This window comes from Heteronotia binoei, chromosome 1 (genome assembly GCF_032191835.1).
Source record: "Heteronotia binoei isolate CCM8104 ecotype False Entrance Well chromosome 1, APGP_CSIRO_Hbin_v1, whole genome shotgun sequence".
Taxonomy (NCBI): Eukaryota; Metazoa; Chordata; class Lepidosauria; order Squamata; family Gekkonidae; genus Heteronotia; species Heteronotia binoei.
The window spans coordinates 242,030,096-242,057,287 of NC_083223.1; the positions used below are offsets into that span (position 1 = coordinate 242,030,096).

Consider the following 27,192-nt stretch of genomic DNA (forward strand, 5'->3'; position numbering starts at 1 on the left):
TATATAGAGAGTGGGCAGTGAACTCGTATGCAAAATAGTGAAAAATTGTTTTAGCAGATTAACATAATAGCAAGTTGGGGTCTGGCAATTGTCAGCCTGGGTTGATTGGGCAGAAAACCCCCCAGCAAAGGCAATAAACATCAGAATTGGAGATTGATGTCCATGCCACCAGGCCTCCTAAGTGTGAAAAGTAATAAACTAGAGTCTGTTGTAATGTTCCATTGATCTCCTCTAAAGCAAGGGTTAAAATAACATTTTTTCTGTAGAATGAAGCTGGAGTCTACTGTGCTCTGTTCAAATGCTAACACAAAAATACATTAGAATACAGTGGATATATACCTCTCAAGTGTGGGTAACATCTTTTTCTAAGAATAGTTCTGTCAGAGAAATTTCTACTCTGTTATATTGTATAATATCACAATCATTATTCTGATACACTATACTAAAAGAGAAATACATTGGAATACAGTGGATGCATATCTCTGTTTGGTGAGAATAGGTTTAGCATATGTAATGAGATAAGAAACCAATATCCCTGTTCAGTCCTGGGGAGGTATTTGTTCCAAGTTTCATAAAAACTTGTAGTTTGGCTTGTCCACTCACCTTGTCCATCCACCCTCTGCACAGAATAACATGTCACTGAAATTTTTGGTGCTTGTTCCACATTGTTTGAGGGGTTGGTAGGTTAATTAGGTCTAGTCTTGGACTAGGTGGGCCATAACTCGGCATTGGGAGGAATGCTGCAGGTTCTGGCATGTCTGTAAGGCTAATTGGTGAAAATGCTGAGGATGAAGGGCTGTTCCCAAACCAGCCTATAATTGGCTTGAGCATCCAGGCAGGTTGGGGAAGGGTGCTGAGATACAAGTTGCCAGTCTTGGTGCTGAGATACAAATTGCCAGGGAAGCTTGCTAGTGGGCATTCCTTTCTGCCCACTGGAACTTGGAGCGGAGGCAGGAGAAATTTTTTGAAAGATCAACAGCAACTTTGATGACTTTGCTGTGTCACTTCTGGGGTAAACCTGGAAGTCACCACAAATTCCCCCCATATCCCCACCCAGCCCTCCCGTCAGCCTGGACACCCTGTGCTGAGCAGTATTGATCAAGACCTTAGTTGTTTGAGCAGAATGTGGGGAAATGACAGGGGTGTCAACAACCTGTAGAAAAAATGTTTTGCCCCCTTAATAGAGATTTAATTGAATATTATTTACCAGGTAATGTAATTTACCTGCTTGCCATGATCTACAAGAACATAACACTAGCCTAAAATATAGTGCAGGTTTCTGCTCCTAAGCCATGGCACCCTCATACCCTCCATTCTCTGCAACACCACCCTTGAAATTTATTTATTTTTCTTCCTGCCATCTTGGAAACCGTATTGTTTTATTTGTTGATATGTCTCATGTATTTTAATGATGGTTTTAACTTAAATTATTTATTGTAAGCCTCCCTGAGCCCTGCTTGCAAGGAAGGACGGCCTAACAAATTTAAATAAATAAATAAGATTCACTTCCTATGTCCTTCATATTAAAAGGGCAGGACTTTTTTCTCTTTCCAGGTTGTTGGCAACCCTAGGGAGGGTGATGAGGTTAAACCCCTCTCAGTGCTGTTTTATGAGCCAGCTACAATAAACAAAGCTGATGAAAATGTTGGCCAAGTTTGGAGATGGTGACTTTGGTTCAAAATGCTGCTGGCTTCGAAGCAGAAACCCACACAAAGATTTTAGGGCACTGTTATGTTCAGCCATGAGTAAAAACTAATTTAACCCACACATTTTATGTTTCGTGTCTTTGTTTTGGGTAGTACAAGAGGCCAGTCAAGCCACCTGTGGGCCAGGCAAAACTAGCATGTGATGAAGAACAAAGCATTTTTTGTATTCGAATCATATTAATAAGGATGTGTGTGTGTGTGAACCTGGATCTCCCTAGTCATGGCCTAACACCCTAACTATTATAGCACCCTGGCAGTCCATCTAGAATTTAGGGACCGACTAGGCCCACTTTTTTCATCTATCCACATACTGCTTTTTTCCTTCGACCTTTCCCTTTTCCCCTGCCCTCCACTTCTTCTACATAGCCTATGATTACACCAAGCAAACTTTCCATCCTTTCTCCATCTGAGGTGGCTCCCAGGATTACAAAATGCCAGGAGGGGGAAAAAAATGTCCTGTCCCTTTAATAGAGGCTTAATGTGTGGAAATGGGCAGCTGAAGCTTGTGGTGGCATGAAGGCAAATAACATCACCAGGTAAAAATATCCCACTGAGCCTCTATTAAAGGAATAGGACACTTTTTCCTCCCAGTAGCTGGAACCCTACTCTCAGTGCTCAGAAAGGGCTCCTTAGGCAAGAGGAACTTCCTGTAGTCTAAGGTAGAATACTGCCTACCTGCCTACTATAGGGTTGCTAGGGGACTTTGGGGGTGGAGCCTGGAGACTTTCCCATTCCCTAAAACAAACAAACAAATGAAAACACAGCAGTGCAGTCCCCCTGAATACAGTCTTCATTTTCTCCTCCTCTTTTTTGCCTTCAAAGGGTTTCCAAGCAGCTGCACTTCCACTAAAGTGAACACACACACACTCACAAAGCAGCCAAAATTAACATTTTGCAAGCCCACACTTTTGTGGTCTCACTGGAGCAATGGTAAATTGCTTTATTCACAGGAGTTGCTGAATGTAACAATCTGCTGTATTTCAACCAACTTCTTCAGACTAATACAGGAAAATGAAAGTAAGAGCACCAGAGGTCTAGGGGGTGGAATTTTCCTCCATCCCATAATCAGGTTCTAGTTCACTCTTTACTATCTATTTTACTATGCAAACAACTTCTGAAATGAATGCAAAACTAACAGGACTGTGCTCTCTTCCTCTCTCACACACTCACCAGTGCCTGCTCACTCCTTCCCATGCAGCTTTTGGGTCCTGCTGAGATTTAAAGACACGCACACATTCCCAAACTCAAAGAGCTTGCAAGTATCTTCTAAACCTGTGGAGATCTAAAGGCACATCATGGCTGTTGGGGCGGGGCAGGGCTTCCCCGAACCAGCCAGCTGGTGGTGGGGTGGAGCCTGCAAAAATGGGGGATTCCCCTGCCTAGACCTGGAGGCTGGCAAGCCTACCTGTCAAATTCCACTTGACTTTCCCTACCACCCTACCACCTCTGTGATGACACAGTAATTAACACCACAATGGTGCACAACCTGATTAAAGAGTGGATAAAGGTTTATTTAGGAATTAATATATTTGATAGGAAAGAGGAGAGACAGAGATCGGTTCCTAACTGCATCACTAGCTCAAATTTTGAGTCCAGTGCATCTTTAAGACCAACAAAGTTTTCTTCAAGACATTACCTTTTGTGTGCACACACACTTCCTCAGTATGTCTCACACCTTGAATAAAACTTAATTGGTCTTAAGAGTCACTAGACTCAAAATTTGTTCTACTGCTTCAGACTAACATGGCTGCCCACCTACATCTCTAGCTGAGAGAGAGGAAGGGGAAAATTGCCCTGAGAGGTGCAATCTGGAGACAGACAAGGAATGACACTTAAAAGAAGAGAAGGTGCTGACCTCACTTGCTGCCCCCCTGTTGGGTCTTCTTCTCTTCTTCTTTGCATACCATGCATTGCTTTTTCCAACACCCCTTCTCAAGGTTTAGTGTACAAAGTCCACAAGATGCATCTTCTCATGTAGACTTTCAAACTTTTCTCAAGAAAGTGGCTTGGTGAGTACATCTGCAACCATTTCATCTGTAGGACAGTATTCCAACTCAACAAGCCCTCCTTCTTGCATGTTTCTTGCTAGATGATGCTTTACATCCATGTGTTCAGTTCCTGAGTTGATCTTCTTTGTCTGCGGAAGTTTTATGCACCCTCGGTTATCTTCAAAAGGTTGTACTGGCTTGGATTCCTCTGTCCCAAAGTCTTGCATTAGTTGCAGTACAGATTTCAATTGTCTGCATGCTTCCGCTGCAAATATATATTCAGTTTCAGTTGAGGGACACAGCTAGTTTATTCCTTCCTGCTACTCCAGCTGACTGCTTTGCTACCATAGAAGAATAAATGTCCACTGGTTGGCTTTCTGTCTGTAGTATCTCCTGCCGAGTCTGCATCCACGTATCCCACTAGTCTGGGACTGTCACTTGTTGGTAACTTTATTTTCAGATATGCAGTGCCAGGCAAGTACTTTGCAAGTCTTTTGACTGCATTCTAGTTCCTTTTGCTTAGCAATTCCATCTTTCTGCATAATATGAATACAGCTGATGTGAGATTTGGATATGTCAATGTGCTTATGTACCACAGTCTTCCAGCTGCTTCTCTATATTGCTTGTTGTCAAGTATAAGTTCACTACTTCCCTGCTGCTTCGGGTAGTTTATTTCCATAGGAGTTCTTGCTGGTATAGCTCCTTTCATATTCACATAGTCCAGAAATTCTAGGATTTTCTGCATATGATTGAGGAGATAGTTTCCATCTTCCTCTTGTTCTACTTGTATTCCAAGATACTAGTTGATGTTTCCTAATTCCTTCACTCCTACTTCTTGATTCAGATGTTGAACTATTTCATCACAGTCCTCCTTGTCTCCATAGTATAAAAATCAGATGATCCACATAAGTAAAAATGTAAGTCCATTTGTTGTCTCTATAAACTCGAGTATAGGCACTGTTCTGCCTTGCCTTGCTCCGATCCTTCCTTGGTTAGCATTTGATGAAGTTTCTCATTCCAACATCTTGCAGCCTGTTTCAGTCCATATATGCTCTTTTGCAGTTTACACATTTGCTTGTCTTTGGATTGTTCAAATCTTGGTAGCTATTCCATGTAAACATCTTCCTGTGTTTCTCCATGTCTTCGTATACTCCACATGCATTTTTCTTGCTGCTGCTGTGCTCAAGACATAGTGGCTTTTCTGCTTGTTCTGCTGATTTTCTTGCTATGTCTCCCCAGAACCAGGCCTGATTCCTCCACATGCACCTGCCAATGTGACCTTGGGTCAGCCACAAGATCTCTCAGAGCCATTCTGCTCAAGAGCAGTTATTGGAGAGCTCTCTCAGCCCCACCTACCTCACAGGCAGGGCCGTACCCAGGATTGCATGTTTGGTGGAGCCCACAGCAGGATTTGTTGTTTGGAGGGGTTGGGGGGGGCACCCAGTTTGGTGGCCCTGGGATCTCGGCACTGTAAACTGCCTTGAGTTCCACAATCTAACACCCCCGCCCCTTTGCTCTGCATGCTGTGTTAGGAGAGGGGAGAAAAAAAGCAAAAAGACTAGCAGCAATGCTGCTACTTGTTCAGAGTGGTGATGAGCAAAGGGGACAGATCGGGGGCCCTCCAATGGAGAGGCCATACAGTTGGAGGGAGGGGGGGTTGAAGGATAGGCCTGGCCCCTCTGGGCCCCCTGTAGTTATGGGCCAGCTCACAGGGTGTCTGTTGTGGGGAGGGGGAGAGAAAGGAGATTGTAAGCCACTCTGAGACTCCTTTGGATAGTGAAGAACAGGATATAAATCCAATCTCCTCCTCCTTCTCCTCTTCTTCTTCCATGTGGAAGGCTCAGGTAGAAGTTCAGCCTTTGCTAGATAAAAAAATATTCTTGGAGGTACCCCTTCATTTGATCTGGTTGATTGTCTCACACTTGGCTCTTTAGCCCCTTCTGGTTCTTTAGGCTCTGCAGGTGTATCATGTGTCTTGAACACAGTGTCCAGATGCACTGTCCAGATTCACTACTTTCTCCATGTTTCTTGATCTCTCCCTTTTATCAGTGCAGACCCAGGCCTCTGATTCAGTGGGAGCTCACAGGAGCACAGCTCCTGAGCCTTTCTGAGAATTCCACCTCCTCCTTCTGAGAGTTCCACCTCCTTGTCCATTGAATAGTATTGCAGCTACAAAACAACCTCTGTGTAGACCACATTACAGATCTTGACTGTTTTTGTTTCTGAGTTGAGGATTCTATAACCTTTGCATCCCAATGCATAGACTCCAAAAATTCCTTCTTCTGCTCCAAGATCCATCTTGGTCTGCCTTACTTTAGGGAATGTAAGTGCAGGCATTTGGTCCAAACACTTTTAGATGATTCAGGCTGGGTTTGTGCCATGCCACAGTTCAAACGGTGTACTGCTGGCACCTTTAGTAGGCAATCTGTTTTGCAGGTAGATAGCAGTGCTGATTGCTTCTCCTTAGAATTTGTTAGGTAGCTCTGCCTCAAGGAGCATACATCTGCACATTTTAGTGAGAGAGCAGCTTTTCCTGTCTGCTACACCATTCTGCTCTGGAGTGTATGGAACTGTAAGCTGACGTTTTATTCCTTGTTCAGCCAAATAATTCTTCACTTCATGACCCACATATTTTCCTCCATTATCAATGTGGATTGTTAGTGGCTTTCTTTGAAACCTGTTACTATTACATTGCCACATATGTATTAAATTTTTCCAGCACTTTACTTTTCTGTTTAATTAGATAGGTCACAGTATATCTCAAAAAGTCATCAATAAAAGTCAGCACATATTTATTTTCACCGGGGGTTGAATTTTCATTGGTCCACAAACATCACTGTGTATCAGCTCAAGGGGGTCACTGTGACTGGCTTGTCTCATGCTTTTTGTTAAAGCTAGGTCTCACCCCCTTCGCTTGAATGCAATGCCTACATTTTCCTTCAACAGCACATTTGCTCATCCGCATGCCTTCCTGGCTTTCAAGTGGGCTAATTCCTGGCTTTCAAGTGGGCTAATTGAATAACTGTCTCTGTGTCCCAAACATCTGTGCCATAGCCAAGAGCAATTATTGTGATCACAATGTTTGGTAAAATTTGCTATCTGCATGCAAGTCTCAAGAGCATATAAATCCTGATGCACTTTGCCAGGTGCAATTAACGGGACCTGTCTGATATAGCATTTTTTCTCCAAAAGATGTAATCATGCCTTTCTTCATGAGTACAGAAATAAGATTATTTGCCAGTTCTGGGTCAAAAAGGCAGTCTTTAACAAGGATATCTTGGCTCTCTGCTAGGGAATTTGCATTTTATGATTCCTGAGCCAATACCTTCTGCCATTATAGACTGTCCATCTGCAACACTTAATGTTTCTTTTCTTTGTCTAATGCTTCAAAGAAATGAGCATGCTTTATGAGCATGCATATTTGGTGCCTCTGTCTCAAAAAAACATCCCCCTAGAGCTCCAGGTACCTCCCGATGATTCTCCATTATAACCTATGGGGCTCATAACTTTAAAATTACTAGCTTTTTTCACTCACAAGGTAGAATCGCTGCTCATAACACTATGAAGCTCAGAGGGAACATTGCTGTTCACCCCAGAAGGTAGCCATCTTTGTTCCTTTGTTCTTGCCTGCTCATGCCAAAAGCCTCTGGCAATCTGTCTGCCTTCAATCAGAGATGTGTTTAATCTGGGCCCATAACCCCTGTTGGCAGGGACGTTAACATAGCAACAGTGCACAACCTGATTAAAGAGTAGATAAAGGGTTTTTTAGGAATTAATACACTTTAGTAAAGAGGAGAGACAGATAGGTTCCTAACTACATCTTTAGCTGAGAGAGGGTAAGACTGAGTGTGGCACTTCTGAGAGGAAGGGGGAAATTGTCCTGAGAGTAGCAATCTGGAGACAAAAAAGGAATGACACTTAAAAAGAGAGGAGATATTGACCTCACTATACCATCTAATTGTCTTCTTGCTGCCCCCTGCAGAGTCTTCTTCTCCTCTTCTGTGAGAACCAGATTTGATTCCCCACTTCTCCACATGCACCTGCTGATGTGACCTTGAGTCAGTCACAAGTTCTCACAGAGCTATTCCTCTCAAGAGCAGTTTCTGTTAGAGCTCTCTCAGATCTACCTACCTAATAAGGTGTCTGTTGTGGGGAGGGGAAGGGAAAGGAGATTGAAACCTGCTCTGAGACTCCTTTGGATAGTGAAGAACAAGATATAAATCTAATCTCCTACTCCTCCTAGTTTTTCTTCTTCCACCAGACATTGCCTTTTCCAACACTTGGTTTGATCTCATTTCCCATATTGCTATTTAGGACTCCACTGACAAGGGCAAGGCCCAGATGTAATGTTCCATGATGTGTCAATGCCACATCTGGATTTTAACACAGAGTTTCAAGAGTGTCTGCTGATGCACTGATGTCACTCTGATGACACATTGCATGATGATATTCCTTCCCACTGACCAGGATGCAGGGGCAGATAGGAAGCCCAGATGTGTGGCAGACAAACAGTATGCCTAGTTGTGACACAAAGAAAAGCTGTATCATCCTCAGACACTCTAAACGCTCTTGCTCTCTTTAATGACTCCACCCTTTCTCTACCACTTTGTCTTATACCTGGAACTCCACAGTGGGTTGTGAATCTCCACAGGTGGTTTGTCTGCACTGGCAGAGAGGAGGTATGATGGGGTGACTTGGGAGAGGACGTTTTGATGGCCAATTTGAGTTCACCTCTGCACATACAGCATACTGTTTGATAACACTATATATTTATAATGGGGGATTGAAAGAAACATATACCAGAAGGTGGGTCTTGTAAAATTTTGAAATGGGAACTATGGGCAAACTATAGGAGTTGCTGACACAATGGGTGCATTCACACTACACTAAATAATACACACGAACCTAAGATAAGCCATGTTGGATCAGGCCAATTGCCCATCCAGTCCAACACTCTGTCACACAGTGGCTAAAAAAACCAGGTGCCACCAGGAGGTCCATCAATGGGGCCAGGACACTAGAAGCCCTCCCACTGTGTTTCACCTCCAAGCACCAAGAATACAGAGCATCACTGCCCCAGACAGAGGGTTCCAACAATACACTGTGGCTATTAGCCACTGATGGACCTACGTCTTGCAACTGGATTTTTATTGTGTAAGAATAGCAAAAATCCAGTTGCAGAACTCATTGTTTAGTGAAGTGTGAATGCACCCAGTGAATAAAACTTCACAGGGCAAACCATCATTTCTAAATTGGTGTTTGTGTGGTTCTGCTGTTTTTATCTCACAAGCATCCTGGAAGGTATTACTGGCTGGTCAACTGGTCAGAGGCCACCCCATATGGTTTAAGGAGTTGTGGGGTTGTTGATAGAGCATTTGCTTTGCATGCAGAAGGTTCAATCCTTGGCATCTCCATTTACAAGGATTAGGCAGTAGGAGATGTCTCCTTGAGACCCTGGAGAGCCGCTGCCAGACTGACCTTGATAGATCAGTATATGGCAGCTTCATGAGTTCATAGCTTTGCAGAAATCTGAACCCAGTCACAGTCTAACACTGTTAACTGCTACACTACACCTTGTATCGAGCATAATATCTGGTGGGTAGCTATGTTTGTCTATAGTAGTAGAACAAAATTTGAGTCCAGTAGCACCTTATAGACCAGGGGTGGCCAACGGTAGCTCTCCAAATGTTTTTTGCCTACAACTCTCATCAGCCCCAGCCAGCATGGCCAATGGCTGGGGCTGATGGGAGTTGTATCCAAAAAACATCTGGAGAGCTACCGTTGGCCACCCCTGTTATAGACCAACAAACTTTCCCAGGGTATAAACTTTTGTGAGTCAAAGTTCCCTTCGTCAGATACCTTTATCAGTATCTGGCCAATGAGCTTTGACTCACAAAACTTTATACCCTAGGAGAATTTGTTGCTCTTTAAGGTGTTACTGAATGTGAATGTTGCCCTGACCAGCATTGGCAGAGCAGGCTTACACATACCTAGCTGTGACCATTGCTGTGCTTGTCTCCTCTCCAGATTGACAGCATGCAGGCACTGTTGCATTGCCCTGCTGTGCTCATCTGTGTGGGACGAGAGCCCTTCAAGCCAATCGTGACGGAGAGTTCCAGGAAGCCCTCCTCGGAGAAATTGCCTGGCTTGGCTTCGCGATCCAACAGCAACAATGTTGGTGAAAACAGTGAAAGTAAGAAAGATGGCGGATAGCAGTCTTTTTTTATGAGTTGGTATCTGGCTAAGGGGTCATGAAGAAGAACAAGCTGTATCCAACCAAGGCTTTCTTGCAAGCCATCATTCTTTATCCACCAGTGGTCATCCAGATGCCATAGAAAGTGCACAGAGAGAGCACAATGCTTAGGAATGCAGTCACAATTTTCCTTATCTCAACTTCTACAGGATTTTTGGTGTTCTGAATTACCTGTTCACTTCAAAAGTGAAACTAATGTATCAGGATTTCTCCACTGCTCCATATTAGATATACATGTGAATGCAGTTTGTCACATCTTTCAGAGCTTGAAATTCATTTGTTTCCTTTTCCCATTTCTGCGCTACTAAAGCACAAATGTGTATCAGTAAGCAAATTATATGCTGTTTTTATCCTGCTGATTCACTGCCATGAATCAGCATTTGCAGCTTCTTCTTGCTTAATCAGCCATCTTAAGACCAAAGAAACATGATAGGTTACAAAAGATTTATATCTTCTTATACCTTTTTTTATCTGTTGCATTTTATGCCACCTTTTTTTCCTAAGGAGATCAGGCAGAATGTGCAGCTTTCCCCTCCTCAATTTTAGCCTCACAAGAAACCTGTGAGGAAAAAGAATGATGGCTTACAAGAGATCCCAGAGTGGTTTAATAGTCTACACCAGTAATAGCCTAGACTGAGGAATTCTGGGTTCAGATCCCTGCTTCCAGGACACAGTTACCTTAAAAATGTGATAGATATATAGAAAAAGATTAACTGGCCAAAACTCATTCAACAAGCTTCTCAGTGGAATGGAGATTTTTACTCAGGGCCCTCTAATTTTTGCTACTGAAAACTGAGAGTTTAGTGTAGTGATTTGTGTCAGAGACCAGGGATCAAACTGCCATTCTTGTATGAAGCTCACATTGGGCAGTTACTGTCTCTCAAGCTAACCTACCTCAAAAAGTTGTTGTAAAGGTAGAGTGAAGGAGAAAAAAACCATGCATGCCACTCTGAACTCCCAAAACTGAAAATAGATGGGCTTAGGCTGGGTTAACACTGTATAGGATTGCTCCAGTGGCCACTTGCTATGTTCAGATGGTGGAATTCATAACCGAGCCAGTGTGGTGTAGTGGTTAGTGACAGAGTAGGAACTGGAAGACTCAAATCTGAATCCTCACTCTGCCATGGAAGCTTGCTGAATAACTGTGGACCAGTCACACTCTTAACATAACCTGCCTCACTGGGCTGTTATGAGGATAAAATGGAGGACAGGAGAAGAATGTATGGTTCTTTGGATCCCCACTGGGAGCTTTGGATCCCCATTGGGGAAAGGAGAGAGAGAGAGAAAGAAAGAGAGAAAGAGAGAGAGAGAAAGAAAGAAAGAAAGAAAGAAAGAAAGAAAGAAAGAAAGAAAGAAAGAAAGAAAGAAAGAAAGAAAGAAAGAAAGAAAGAAAGAAAGAAAGAAAGAAAGAAAGAAAGAAAGAAAGAAAGAAAGAAAGAAAGCTTCCAGTTATGGTCTCAGAGCTGGTGGGAGACACACTTGTCCTTGAGCTCCTGGGGGCTCCAAAGGCAAAAGCAGCACTTTGCAGTTGGCCCAGAAGTGAACTGGCAACTATCGTGGAGGAGTTAACATGTTCCCAGCAGGTTGCCCTGCTTTGGGGTGGGGCTATGGCTCAGTGGTAGAGCATCTGCTTCAATCCCTGGCATCTCAAGTTCAGAGGATCAGGGTGTGACAGATCTCTGCATGTCCTGGAGAGCTACTGCCAGCCTGAGGAACTAGTATTAACCTGGACAGACCAGTGGATGAACCAATAAGGCAGCTTCAGTTCTTTACATCCCCCATCAGGCTATCACCCTGTGGATCAGCTGCAGTTTCTGACCACTCTTCAAAAGTAGCATCCACACAAATGCAATAGTACAAATGCTCACATCACAATTGCCTTTTCTCAGGGTTTCATCAATACACAAGTGCTCGCTGGTTATACAAAAGCAGAGAGAAATGTTTCAATTCTGGAAATGATTTTGAAGCAAGTATCCTGATTCAATGAAATTAAGAGGGACAGAATGCAGGACAGAACAGTAACAGCAAAAGAACAGAATGGAGGATATCGTCTTAATCTCTGCCATGCATTTTCGTCCCCCCCCCTCCCAGCCCCCCGCATTCAGCATGGCCTCAAATTGTGGATGATCCATTGAGCTCATTGTGGCAAATATCCATTGACAGATCAATATTCCATAAAGTGTCTAATACTTAAAAAAAAATCCTCTAAACTAGTAGCCATCATCTGTTCTTGGTGATTCCATCTTGTGGATTTCTCCAGAGGAGAAATTAATGATGTAAGCTGCAGGATGGTGATGTTACAATTCATGTCCATTCTACTGCACCACTAGAATCTGCTGGGACTGGGACATGGGGTAGGCTTGTGCAAAGGGGCTTGGGACAGGCTCAGTCTTTCAAGTCTGTTTGCACTCAGCTTGTCAACGCACTTAGCCTGGAGTTGCAGCAGACACCCGGTGAACTGCCAGAGTATTGCTAATTCATTTATTTCCTTCATTTATACCCTTGCTTTCCCTGCCATAGGGACTCAAAGTGGCTGACGTCATTCCTCTCTTCTCCATTTTAACCTGGCAGCAACCCTGTGTGACAGGTTAGGCCGAGATTGACTGGCCCAAATTACCCAGAGAGCCCACCCCCCAATCCTCATTCAGCACTCTGACCATTACACCATGCTGGCTCTCGTTGTAAGGTGTGCACACTATTTCTATGTCCAGAGGCATGCTGCATTTAAGCGTGATGGATAATGGGGTGGGGGTTGGCTTAGCGGTATAGCACCTACCCTGCCTACAAAATGTCTCAGGTTCAATTCCTGGCATCTCCAGGTAAAAGGGTCTCTAGGGTAATGGATTTTGGATCTCAGGTAGCAGGCTTTGTGAAAGGCTCTTCTTGGCCTAAGATTGTAGATAACTACTTTTGGTCAGAACAAATGATGCTGAGCTTGACAGACCAGTGCTCTCATTTGCTTCATACACTCAACAGCTGTCATGGACACATTGGAGTCGACCAGGTATTGGGGTGACACTGCTTCCTGGGGCCAGAGCAGAGCTCAAAAGTAAGCCTTTGATGCAAAAGCTGATCAAATAAAGGGAGGAAAGTCATCCTCCTCTCTAAGGGAGGGAAAGACATCTAGCTTGACCCCTCCCACCCTCAGAACTTGAACAACTGACCCATATACAGTTTGATTCTTGTACAGCAAAAGAGCTCCCAAACCCCTGGACAAAAGAGGGAAGGGCAAGGTGGCTGAACACCAGCTTCTCCACTAGTCTCTTTAATGAACACCCTTCCTGACCTAGTTGTAGCAAACAGGAGTTCTGCTTTGCGGCACAGCAAAGAGAGGAGGGGGAAAGTTGGACCAAGGGAGTGGGTGCAACAATGGAGCAGGAGGCAGAATAGCAGCTGCATCCTCTCCTCCTGCTGCAGAGCTTTTAAAGGGGCAGGCATGAGCACACCGCAGCCTCTACCTTTGATATTTGTGCCAAAAAGGATTATGTGTGTAGTGTGTGTGTGTGTGTGTGTGTGTGGTATAGGCTTTTCTTATCCCCACAGCCCCACCTAGCTGAGAGAAGCAGCAATTTTGCTTCTATAATTCGATTGGAAAAGTACTCACTCTTAAGGGCCCAATCCAACTAACATGAAGCTCTTTAATGCTTCCACTGATTTCAAATCCACTGTCTTTTCCTGTACCATTCAGGCAGCCAGTTAAGACCTGCCTCTCAAGCCCTGTTCTCTGTGCTTCTGCCTGCAGAGGTGAGGCAGGCAGCAGCTAGCAAAAGAGCATTTGGGGGAAGTCACACATGACCTCTCTGGAATGCCCTCCCTCTTGAGGCTTGCCTGGTGCCCATCGCACTTCCTTTCAGGCACCAACCAAAGCATACATAATAGTTTTTTTCCCCTTTTATCAGTTTTTTTTTTATCATCTGCTTCTGTTTTATGGACAGCTTTTATGTGGTTTGTGCCAATAGTTTTTTTTCTTTTTAAATAAATATTTTATGTTGTTTTAATTGTGAACCACATTGAAGAAGGGGAGGCTGTGTAGAAATATCCTAAATAAGCAAATAAACACTATAACCTCCTCTAGGATGGTCAGCCTTCCAGTGGGACCTGGAAATCTCCTGCAATTACAACTGATCCCCAGACTTCAGTTCCCCTGGAGAAAATGGCTACCTTGGACGTTGGTCTCTATGGCATTATACATGGCTGAAGTCCCTCTCCTTCCCATACCCCACCCTCCCCAGGCTCCACCCCCCCCCCAAACCTCCAGGTATTTTCCAACCCAGATTTGGCAATCCTAAGCATTGGGAACCTGACAGCCAGCATGGTGTAGTAGTTAAGAGCAGTGGACTCTGATCTGGAGAACCGGGTTTGATTCCCAGTTACCTCCACATGAAGCCTTCTAGGTGACCTTAGGCCAGTCACAGAACTCCCTCTCTCAGCCCCACCTGCCTCACAAGTTACCTGTTGTGGGGAGAAGAAGGAAAGGCGGCTGTAAGCTGCTTTGAGACTCCTTAGGGTAGAGAAAAGTGGGGTATAAGAACCTACTCTTCTTCTCTAGAATGAGCTAGCACAAAGTTAAGCACTAGACTGAGCTAGCACTAAGCTGACCAATTACAAGCCAGGCCCAAACATGAGTAGCAAGCTTCTGGAGCATCTTAGTTTGTTATTCTGAACCCCCTTTACAAAGTATGCTATCAACACTAAATACAACGAGTAAACAAACAAAGCCAGGATTCCTTGAAACTGAGGAGCACCAACATGAAATCCTTGCATTACAAGATGTGTACGTATGGAAAATTCCAGAGTTGCTTTTAAATTATGTTTTTATCCTCCTCCCCTTCTTCCATGGAGCTTTTATGTTTTTTTAAAAAATGGCACAAGGATATCTTAATTTTAATTTAATTCATTGATACCCCCCTTTCTATTCATTTATACCCCCCTTATGCTCCTCATCTCCCTTTTATCCTTATAACAAATCCTATGAGGTAGGTTAGGCTGAAACTGTGTGACTCACTACCCTATCACCCAGTGAGATTCTATGGCACAAGTGGGGATTTGAAACTGGGTCTCCCAGACATTCTACAACCACTACACCACACTGACTCTCACATTATATCGCTATTCTGTTGTAATAATGTCCAACTACACTTGATATTAACCAAATGGCTGAGAAGTGTGTGTAGATGTAACAGGTTCTCTGAATCCTCACTTTTCATTTAAAAGGTTTCTATGCCTTTCCTTTGCAAACATATATGGGAAAAGGCATATATTTGCAATGAAAGGAAAACTGAAACTTCCCGGAATTTGTTACTCCTATTGTCACAATGGTATATCAGTATAATGGTATTCTGTGCTGATTCATTAAAAAAAATTGGGGAAACCTGGGGGTCCAGAAAATGGGAGGAGCTGCTAGGGACTGGGGTGGGGAAATTGCATGGAAACTGGCCATGTGGAAGCCTATTGCCACTGTGCTCATCTATAGCCATGCCAGCAATGGGAAAGCCACAGCAGCCTGTTCCTGTGTGAAAACTACTTACCTAAAATCAGTGAGACAGAAATATGCCTAAGCATCCTGTAAATGCCAGAGATTGAATCTGAGGTTTTGCAAATAAAAAACACATGCCCTATCACTCAGCTATGACCCTCCCTTTACTTCTTAGTCTATAAATTCTTCTAATTTTTCTTCTCTGTTTTCTCATTTATGTTGAAAAGTGAACTTCGGGCTGAAAGCCAAGAAGAGCGTGATCCATCCGAGGTCGTCTCTGAGCAACCGATCCACGAGGTTTTCTTTGTCATCTGAAAAGTCATTTCCAAATGGCCAGACAACCTCAACAGAGAATGGTGCTGCGAGTTCAAACAACTGCGCTCACTCTAAAGCAGGAGATCTGGTCCATACCCTAGTCAATGATGACATAGAAAAGAAGGTGCACGTGAACAAGGATGGCAGCCTGTCGGTGGAGATGAAAGTCCGCTTCCGCCTGCTCAACGATGAAACGCTCCAGTGGTCCACGCACATCAAGAAGTCCAGCCTGCTTAATCAGATGCCCTGTGAAGAGCTGGGCGTAGAAGAAGACACTGGCTTAGACCCTATCGAGAAAATGAACCCAGAGGCTAGCTCTGAGGCAGATGAATCATTATACCCCTGTGATGCTGACTCTTATATCTCAAAGCTTGACGAGTCAGAAATTGAAGAAGCCCATTGTCACAACTGTGGACGCCAATGCAAGGACTATGACATATGGAAGAATCCCATACATACTTCCCAAAAAGAAGAGCCTGGCCTCAGGAACACCTGGTATACACATTCGTCTTGCTCAAGCACTTCATCACAGAGGAGGATCATCCGGAAAAAAATAACCTCTTTTACAGATAGCATCCACACCTCCTCTAGCGGGGAAGAATACTCTGAGCGCATTGTACGTGAGTCCTCTTCATACTCAGAGACTGTAAGGAATAGGTTGGGTGGCCGAGCTGTAAAAAAATGCTGCTGCCAGAGTGATTATACCCAAGCAAATGCAAGCCAAAGGGGGTCTCCTGAGGAGCCAGAAGCTGCAGCTTGCCCAGCTAGTTCACAAAATGAAGATGATGAGGATGCTGTGGAAGCCTCTATGACAATGGGAGAAGATGCTGAAGGGAAAGAAACCAAAGCTGGGAGTGGGAGATCAAAAGCATCTCAGTGTTCCATAGACAGCCAGACAAAAGTGTGCGAGGAAAGCAGCACAGTGGCAAGAAGCCTTTCATCCTGTAGCGTTAAGAAAACAGAAGACTTGGAAGATGTTGCTGGCTGTGCATCCACTCCACACAGCATCTGCAGCAAATCCAGTAAATGCAGCACCCCAAGAGCCAAGGATGACCAAGAGGCGACGTCTGAGAATGAACAAGTGATCCCTTCTTTCTCCAGCGAGCACTGCCCTAAGAAAGAAGCCACAGAAGAGGAAGCTGGGAAGGTAGAAGAAGACATTGAAGAAACAAATTCCATCTCTGAAAACATGGTGTCTAAGCAGTTGGTCAAGGATGAAGGAAAGCCCTTCCATCCTCGGACGCATGAGGGCATGAGAAGTGACAGCGATAAAGTACAGATTTGCAGTGTGGCTTCTTCTTCATCCAGGATATCCAAGAAAAGCAAACACAGCCAGAATCACCTGGAGGCAGATTCCAAAGTGTCATCTAAGGAGTCCTCCACCACTACAAAGAAAAAGAAATCAAAAAGATCTCTGCATGCAAAAGATGTCAGGTCCAACAGCACAGCATCCTATGGCTCCAGGGGCTCACGTGAACTCGAGAGAACAGCCACAGAAGGTCATGGCTCTCGTGACTCAAATCCCCACCTAAGTGAAGTGGCACCACCATCTGCTACCAATGTTGAGAGCACAAGCAAGATTTCCAAATGCTACAGCAAGTCCTCCAGAAGCAGCAAGAAAGACAGCCAGCCAGAAGCTGCCAGCTCTCCTCATTCTAGCTTCTCAGAGATGAAAGAAGAAAAAGAAGAAGAGAAAAACACAGATGGCACTGCCAAAATTAGTTCTCAGCTACCGTCTTCAAGAAACGGAAGTGTGTCTGAATCCATATGCTCGAAATGCGATCATGTGGCAATAGCCAGGAACAACAATCACCAGAGTGTTAATTCAAGAATATTGTCTCATTCTGGGACTGAGGCAGAAAAAAGTGAAGATGCCTGTTCCCAATCTAGTGTGGTGCAGTCATCTAAGCATAGGCAAAAGAAAATGGACAGCCTCCGAGCTGATGCAGAGAATTCTAGTCGAGCCTCAGTGTCAGACACTGCATCTGTGTACAGTTTGCATTGCCCTGTCCCACCAAAGGGGAGACCCAGCAACAGAAAAAGGAGGACGGTGGTTCTGAAGAACAGCTCAAAGAGTGCCAGTGTGTGTACTGAATCAGAGCCAAATGCAGACAAGGAGCACAAGGAAATAGGTGATTCTTCTTGGCTGGCTTCCTCTGTGTCAAAATCATTAGAAACAGATGCAACAAATGCAGAAGCAAATAATTCAGATACAATGAAAGAGGAGACAGGATCTTGCCAAGAGAAGAACCGAGAAGAAGAAACAGAAGCCGCTGTGGATGGAGGTGGTGAAATGATACCCTCTTCCCTTCCAAATGCGACTCCAGAAGAAGTCGTGCATGAATGGCTGCGTAAGATCCCTTCAGAGACATTGCTGATGAAAGATGAGATGGATGATTATGGGGAGGAGGGCACTGACTTAAGCGCAGAAATACCAAGCAGTTATAACCTCCAAGAATGCTTAGAAGAAGATAAGGAGGTCAATGGCACTGAGGAGCTAGAAGACGTGCTAGCCACTGAAGCAGTTGAAGACAGAGCTGAAGAGCAGGCTGAGGAAGCAACTGAGGATCACAGTGAGAAGGCTTCCAAAGCAATGTCGGAAAAACCTGAAGCTGGTCAAGCAGAATGCAACCATTCAGCCGTCTTCAGTCAGAATAGCCCTCAAAAAGATTTGCCAAGCACCATTCAGACTTCAGTGCAGATCATGAAAGCACTGCTGGCTTCTAAGCAAGATGCCAAATTGGATCGTTCACACAGTCTGCCTGAAGTGTCTCCTACAATGGGGAGGAAGCTCAGCAACTCAGCCAAAATTTTGATCACATGCCTCGCTAGCTTGCAGCTTCTCGATGAAGAGCTGGACTCCCCAGATAAATCAAAACCCTCAAGCAGGCCAAGGTATATGGAGCTGCTGAACATTTTCCAGACCCTCTGGCATGGCTGTGGCTCTGAAAGCGGTGGCCCAAGCAGAGAACAGCAAGGTCATGAGCAGGTAAAGGTGGCCTCAAAACATCGCTCAAAACACGGTAACTTCACAGCCACATCTTCTTCAGGGGTTGATGTCAGTAGTTGTGATGGAGGCTCTAGAGAGGGAAGTGTGGCTGGTGCCCACGATCGTGCCTTGTCATCAGAGGTAATAGAAGAGGCAGAAAACACCGAAGAAGAAGCAGTTGAAGAGCAGACTGAAGAGATCCATAGCAAATTATTTCTGGAAGAGGAGGAAGCTGGAGGCGATGAAGGAGAACAAGAGGGGCCTTCTCGGCCAACAACAGCTTGCTCCGAATCTCAAAGAGAAAAAGCAGAGGAAGTGGCTGAGGCACATGACAACCAAGGCAGTGAATGTGAAATGGGACAGGGTGAAGAAATAGAAAGTACCAGAGAAGAAGAGAAAAAAGAAAGCAGCAGCAGAAACGAAGATGAAAACGGAGAATGTGCAGAAACAGATGCTGAGGCACATCCTACTCAAGAAGGGCTTGAAGAGAAGCCTGAAAGGGGAAATAGTCCCAATCAAGAGGAGGCTGATGGAGCCATAGAACAGCCAAGCAATATTGAAACTGAATCTGACCCAAATGCAAGTGAAGCTAATAGAGAGAGAGTGAAGGAATCCACTGCAGAAAAGCAGCTGGTGGATGAGCCTCCAGCTGATGGAGATCCCAGCAACAGAGTTGTGCACCAAGCCACCGTGACAACTTCCCCAGCAGCCCATGAAAGATTCATGGACCCAGACCCAGTTTGGGTCCTGAAGCTTTTGAAAAAGATTGAGAAGGAGTTCATGACTCACTATGTCAGTGCCATGAATGACTTTAAAACAAAGTGGAACCTGCAAAACAATGAAGAGCTAGATGTAATGATTACAGAACTGAAGGAGGAAGTAAGTAAGAGAATTCAGAGGAGCATAGAGAAAGAGTTAAGGAAAATTCAAAGCAGGGCAGGCAAGAAGATTCCACGACCCCCAAATGATGAGCTGAGACGGGAATCTACCCTACAAACAGGAGGCAGAAGACGACGTTTGCAAAGCATCCATAAAATGTCACTATTAAATGGAAGCCAAAGTAAGCAGCCAGAGACAAGGAACTTATCACATGATCGAGATGAAATGGATTTCTTCTTTAGTACCACAATTAAAGATGATGTTAGTGACCTACTAAGTGATGACGAATATTGCCCCTGTGATGCCTGCTTCAGGAAGAAAATGTCTTTCAAACAGACAATGAACACTGTGGTAACAATGTCCAACGCCCCAGTTGTAAAAGCTTTTGATCTACAGAAAATTCTGCAGACAAAAAAAGATGGTGCTGAAAATAAGGAACCAGATGATATCACTGAAGAGACTCAGGATGAGAAAGACGTTCCTGTTGAGCCAGCAGCAGAGGATCCTGAAGAACACAAGGAAAAACCAGTAACAGAACTCAGTGAAGATGGAACAGAAATTATCACTGAAGAGGTGGAAGCAGAGGGGGAAGCGGCAAGTAATGAAGATACAGCGAATGAAACGAAAACAGAAGGGGAAGCAAAGGTACCAGAAGAAGAGGAAGAAGTAAAAGAGGATGGAGCAAAAGAAGAAGTGGAAGAAGACAAAGCAGTAGAGGAAGGACAAAGGGAAGAAGAAGATGTGAAAGAAGAAGAAAAGGAGGAGGAGGAGGATGTGGACAAACAGAACGGGCAAGAGGATGATGTGAAAGAGGAAGATGAAGAAAAAGAGGAGGAGGAAAAAGAAGAAAAGGAGGAAGGAGAGGATGTAAATAAGGAGGGCGAAGGAGACCAAGATGGTGGAAAGAAAGAAGATATGAAAGAGGAAGAAGAGGAAGAGAAGGAAATTGAAGAAATAAGAGAGGAAGAAGATGATGTGAAAGAGGAGGCAGAAGAAATGGAGGAGGAGGAGGAAATGAAAGATGACAAAGAGGGAAAAAATATGGAAGAGAAAGGTGAGGAGGAAGAGGGAGAAATGGAAGAACAAAAGGAGGAGGACGGTACAAAAGAGGGAGAGGAAGAAATGGGAGAAGAAGAAAATGGAGAGGATATAAAAGATGACCAGGAGGAAGGAGAGAGTATGGAAGAGATAGGAGAAGAAATAGAGGCAGAAGAGGGGGAAGTGGAAGAAGAAAAGGAGGAAGAAGATGCAAAGGAGGAAGATGAACAAAAGAAGGGAGAGGAAGCAAAAGGAGAAGAAGAAATGGAGGAGGAAGAGAAAAAACAAGAAGAAGAAAATATGGGAAAGGAATATGAAGAAGAGGAGGAGGAGGGAGTGGAAGAAGAAGAAAAAGGGGAAGGAGATATGAATGAGGAAGAAGTAGAAAAACAAGAGAAAGAAGAAAAGGAGGAGGATGAAGAAAATAATGTGAAAGAGGAAGTTGATGAAATGCAGGAGGAAGTAGTAGAAGAAAAGGAGGATGTAAACGAGGAAGGAGAAAAAGAAGAAGAGGATGAAGAAGAAATCATAGAAAATGTGAAAGAAGAAAATGAAGAAAAGGGGGAGGAAGAAGAAAAAGAATTGGAAGAACCACAAGATGAAAAGGAGGGGGAGGAAGTGAAAGAAGAAGATGAAATTAATGAGGAGGAAGAAGACAAGGAGGGGGAGGATGCTGAAGTAGTTACAGATGAAGAAGAGGAAGTGAAAGAGGAATGTAAAGATGATGAGGAGGAAATAAAAGATGAAAACATGGAAGAAGAGTTGGATATGATAGAGGAAGTAGAAGAAAAGGAGGAAGAAGAGGACCAAGTAGAAGAAAATGATGTGAAAGAAGATGAAGAAAAGGAAGAGGAGGAGGAGGAGGAAACAAAGGATGAAGAAGCAAAGGAAGAAGTGGCACCTGAAGAAGATAGTCAGGAAGCCAAAAGCGGAAGCAAAGAAGAAACAAATGAAGAAAATAAAATAGATGAAGAAAAAGATGAAACGTCCATGGAAGTTGAGGAAAAACCTAAACTTGAAGATGAAACTGACGGTACAGTAGAGGAACCAAAAGATGCTGAGGGGGATAACCAAGAAAATGCATCTGATTGTGCAGAAAATATTGCTGATGCAGAGACTGACCAGGTTTCCGGAGAAGAAGGTGCAGAAGAAGATAATGACATTAAAAATGAGACTGAGGCCATTGGCAGACAGGAGACTGAGGAAGAGGCTAGCCCAGAGACAGGTTGTGAGGCATGTTCAGAAACAGCAGAAATAGAAGCTGATGGTGATGATGCTGAGAAAGAGGAAAAGGAAGCTGAAGAAGAAGAGAGCTGTGAACCTGTGCAGAATGATGAAGATGAAAAACCCAATGAAGCTGAAGATGAGGAAATCATTGAAGGACTAGAGCCTTCCAGAAGTGCTTCTGCCTTCTCCTACAATTCTTCCTTAGGTAACTGTTCCCTGCAATCCCAGAAGGGTTCAGAGGATGTGAGCGATGGAGAAGAATGTAATGAAGAGGAGTGTGTGAACATCAACAACGTTAATGAAGATGTTCTAACAGAAACCAAAAGTAAACCTGCCACGATGTATCCTGAGAGTGCAGAAGAGGAGGAGGAAGAGGAATGAGATCGTGCATCCTGTCAGGAAAGCACTATGAGAGGTGGAGAAGCCAAAACCAGTAGGAGCAAAAAGGATGGTGGCCAGACGTCAATAAAGCAAGGCAACAGCAAAGAGGCAATTGATCCAGGTGATCTTGACTAACAGTGTAGCCCCATAATGATTTTGGGGTATCATCTTGGATACTTTTTTTCTCTATTCATATTTCTTGGTTACTGATTTTTTTTAAAAAAAAATACTGATGTTTTAAGGAGCATTCTGAATAATACTGAGTGTGTTCATTCTCATTTCGGGAGTGTCGGCACACTTTATAAGACCAAGATTTTAAAAGCAGGTGTATTTCCATTGGACATTGCTAGTCACTTGCATACCCCCTCATTATTTCTTTCATTATATGTGCTCTCATTTGAAGAAGAAGAAGATATTGGATTTATATCCCACCCTCCACTCCGAAGAGTCTCAGAGCAGCTCACAATCTCCTTTACCTTCCTCCCCCACAACAGACACCCTGTGAGGTGGGTGGGGCTGGAGAGGGCTCTCACAGCAGCTGCCCTTTCAAGGACAACCTCTGCCAGAGCTATGGCTGACCCAAGGCCATGCTAGCAGGTGCAAGTGGAGGAGTGGGGAATCAAACCCGGTTCTCCCAGATAAGAGTCCACACACTTAACCACTACACCAAACTAGCTCTCCTCCAGAGACGTGCATAATGTGCTATATAAATGACCATGTATATTTTTACTTGCAAACTTGGAACAGCTGTGGGAAATATCTGTGAAGTATCTGCTTCAATTTACATACAAGGAGAATGTTACAATATGGTGAAAGTCTGACATTTGGTTGAATTTTGAAAATATGCCAAAAGTTATAAATAAAATAGTGAAAATTGACAGTCACCTAATTAAAATTTCAGCACTCACCAAGAGTACATCTGAAAAGCCTGAACCTACACCAATGTAAATGAAAACTCTTTTTTAAAAAAACACCTTGTCAGCCATTAATGGTGGCATTCACTAAATTGCAGGCTTCATTTAATTTTTTATATTCATATCCCAATGGGGACCCAAAACAGTTTACAATATCATTTTCCCCTCCTCCATTTTATCCAATAAGAATATATGAGGTAGGTTAATTTGAGGGAAAATGACTGGCACAAGTTTAGACACTGAACTTCTATGGCACAGGTGGTTTCCACAGGTGCATAGGCTTATGTGGCTTCTCCATTGCTCTGGCAGAAGCCAATAAAGCACAGCTGCAGTGGGGCTTTCACATGGCAGGTTTCCCCACAGTTTCCCTCTCTCAGTTCCTTGGCAGCAGCCATCCCCCCTTCCCTTGGCCTACCAGAACTTTCCCACTTTTTAAATTTGTAACTGAATATTATTACATCTATATAATACTACAACAGCCTGTATATTAGGTTCTCTGTATTTCCACCTTTCATTTAAAACAAAAAGTAAATCTTGATCCCATTTTGCTATGGAGCTGCAATGAAAGGAGCTACAGATTGAGGGGTGGGGATACAGAAAGACCTTCCTTTCCAGTGACAGGAAAAGGAAATGGCCACCGCAGGGACAGGTCAGAGAAAATCAGGGTTGCCAGGTCTGATTCAGGAAATAGCTGGAGACTTTGGGGGTGGAGCCAGGAGATTTTGGGAATGGAGCCAGGAGCAAGGATATAACAAGCATGATTGAACTCTGAAGGGAGTTCTGGCCATCACATTTAAAGGGACTGCACTTTTTTTAAATGTCTTCCCTTCATTTGAAATAATGGAGGATGGGGGTACCTTCTTTTGGGGTGGACACCTAATTCAGTCTTTTTAAACTTAGGGAGATTTTTTGGAGAGGCACCAGATGCTTTGCTGAAAATTTGGTGCCTGTACCTCAAAAAACAGCCCCCCAGAGCCCAAGTTACCCATGGTTTGATTCTCCATTATACCCTATGGAGACCAGTCTCCATAGAGTATAATGGAGTGCCCAGCAGACACTTCCCTCCCCCCTCCCGCTTTCTGATAGCCCTGAAATGGGGGAGGGTCTCCAAACCAGGGGATCCCCTGCCCCCCACTGAGGATTGGCAACCCCAGCGCTGCCATGTGCACAGGAAATCTAAACTTTTCCACTCACATGGCACCCGTACAGGCTTTACTGCAACCTTGCCAAAAACTTCACAGCAAAGCAGGTTTGGAGAAAAGCCAGGGAAATGCTGGGAGATGCTGTACCATCATGCTGTAGCAAAGCAGGAAGGGGGAAAAAAACAACTACTCTGCTTTCCAAGAACATCAAACCCAGGGCAAAAAACCTGTATGGAAATAGAGTGGAGATTCAAGCCTGTGTCTTCCAGATCCCAGTCTGACCATTATACTATGCTGGCTTATTATTTCTACAAAAATACAATGTGAAAATCAGGATTTAAAACCCCCAATAGATGGAGGGAATATCTCTCAAGAGACATTAATGTAATTGGATTTGTGTATATGCTAAGGATCTTTGGAGGTAGAAAAACAATTCCAGTTTGGGTTTTTAAAGATATTTTTGGTGCAAAGACAAGATTGCTCACACCACTCTTCTTTGAACACTGTGACTAGCCTGAATTTTACAATGCTCCAAGTCTGCGCAAATAGGAATAAATAGGAAGACCAAGAAGCCATCATGGCAGCAGGGAAGATGCCTCTCAGCTCCCTTGCCAAGAAGACTGCCAGGGTGAAGAGCTGGGGACATTTCGCACAGCTGTATACAGTGTATCTGGTTTTGCAGTGTCTAATGAGAAGGCTTTCTTTCGATGCATGATGACCTGTAATTTTTCTAATAGTCAAGTTTTTAGTCAAGTGTTTATATGAAATGTGTTAAATGGAAGCTTAAAACTGGAAATAAAACAAACCTGCTTTGTTTGTTTGTAAATCTTTTTCTTCTAAAGAAATAAAACCACCACATTTCCAATCAGAAGTATCCATTTCCCTCCTGGCACAAATATAAGAAGTTCAGGCTATATGAAGAAAGAAAGAAAGAGAGAGAGAGAGAGAGAGAGAGAGAGAGAGAGAGAGAGAGAGAGAGAGAGAGAGAGAGAAAGAAAGAAAGAAAGAAAGAAAGAAAGAAAGAAAGAAAGAAAGAAAGAAAGAAAGAAAGAAAGAAAGAAAGAAAGAAAGAACACAAATTCTGAGTTCAGTTGGGCTTACTCTCTAGATAGGTGGTGTATATTTGCCTGAGGGGAAGCCCAAATGTACTCAACAAGGTTTATGACCTAGGGGTTTATACCGTCAGGGGATAGGTGCTGCTGCACCTGCAGAACTCCTGCTTCTAATACTGCTTCTGCGTGTGCTGCACAATCTGAACATCAGAAAATACCAGGTTTTATGGTTCTTCCATTATCTCTGTCTCCCCAGACCCACTGCAGTACCAGTGATGTCAAAGGTGTGGCCTAGTATGCAAATGAATTCCTGCTGGGCTTTTTCTACAAAAAAAGGCCTGACAGCATCCATGCTTCCCCCCCTGAAATGGTGCGGGAAAGGGGAAACAAGCCATGCTGCAAGCTCAATCTGGATCAAGCTCTTGTAACATGCTTAAAATCCTTTTTTTTAATGGCTGCAGCATCCCCAGATCAGACTGTGGATGCTGTCCCTTCTACTTTTGCCCTCAATCACTGAAATCAATGGGCTTAAATATGTTCAGAATTAGCCTTACACTGCTGTCCCATCTGGTGCCAACATATTTATTAATTCATTTATTTTTAAATGGTGCTATTTATAGTCTTTCCACTGAAAACTCAAGTCAGATTACACAATGGATATCAATGCAGCTAACAGAATATCTGATAAGCAAAGTAATAGGACTAGGCTTGCAGAAGTTTGAAAAAAGCAAGTATTAGACATCACATGTTAACAATACAAAAATGGGAAGTACAGAGGTATAAAACAACATAAGGAGAGCAAGACAAAACACAGCAAACAGGTAATATATACTACACACAGTAGTGTAACACGGAATCCTGATCCCTTTATTAAAGCAGTTTCTTGAACAACTCAGTATTATATAGCCCTATTGCCATTACAAAAGTGCCCTCCAGAATCATTCTGTTTTACATACGTGCTTTCAAACAGCAGCTGTTTGCAAGTGGATTTCACTATTCTTACACAGTAAAAATCCAGTTGCAAAGCATGATATTTAGTGTGTATGAACGCACCCAACATTTGAAGGATGCCAGAAGAGTTGGGGCCTTCCTGACCTTCTCAGGTAGGTCATTCTGCAAGATAACTAACTTGAATTAGCAATGACAGAGTAACCACATGTACAAGTAGTTGCAGGGTGGTCCCTGACCTGGATGGCCCATGCTAGCCCAATCTTATCAGATCTCAGAAGCTAAGCAGGGTCAGCTCTGGTTAGTGTTTGGAAAGGAAAGCACTGAGGAATACCAGGTTTGTGACATGGAGGCAGGCAATGGCAAGCCACCTCTGAACATCTCTTGCCTTGAAAACCTTAGCGGCTCACCATAAGTCAACTGTGACTTGACAATCCTTCCCACCACCTGCAGAAGTCCTTGAAGAGATTAGCAGAGTTATCGTAATGGAACATAGGAAGAGAGGCTGTTCTGCAGATCTGAGGATCCAAAGTCATGGAAGGGCTTTGTATAGAATAGCCAGCACCTTGATCTGAGCCCAGTAGCTGATGGAGTAACTGCAGAATGGGTGTAATATGCATGCTCCAACTAGCCATGATTGTAGCCAAGCTACAGCCTTTGGTACCAAGTGGCACTGCGGGGCTGATTTCAAAGGCAGGCCCATGTAGAGCACACTTACTAGCCAGGATGGGAAAATGTCCTCCCTGGTAGTCTGTTGGCAAATGCCTTCATTCATTGCCTTCCTACTCCCAACTAGCAGCTCTGATTAGAAGGATCTCACATAATTAGACAAGCCCTTGGAGAGTCACTGCCTCGCATATCACCTAGGGTGACCAAAGAGCTCA

The 27,192-nt window shown here is 43.8% G+C and overlaps 1 protein-coding gene across 1 annotated transcript in view; it reads left to right on the top strand.

Moving 5' to 3' along the window:
• The window catches only part of RP1L1 (RP1 like 1), a 36,246-nt gene extending 13,994 nt beyond the window's left edge, over nucleotides 1–22,252 (top strand). Inside the window, exons 3-7 of the mRNA XM_060248168.1 lie at nucleotides 9,722–9,887; nucleotides 15,651–20,410; nucleotides 21,101–21,262; nucleotides 21,377–21,911; nucleotides 22,077–22,252. Of these exons, the coding sequence (XP_060104151.1) occupies nucleotides 9,722–9,887; nucleotides 15,651–20,410; nucleotides 21,101–21,262; nucleotides 21,377–21,911; nucleotides 22,077–22,252 (5,799 nt within the window). The remainder of the gene's footprint in view (nucleotides 1–9,721; nucleotides 9,888–15,650; nucleotides 20,411–21,100; nucleotides 21,263–21,376; nucleotides 21,912–22,076) is intronic.
• Nucleotides 22,253–27,192: the final 4,940 nt, after the last annotated feature.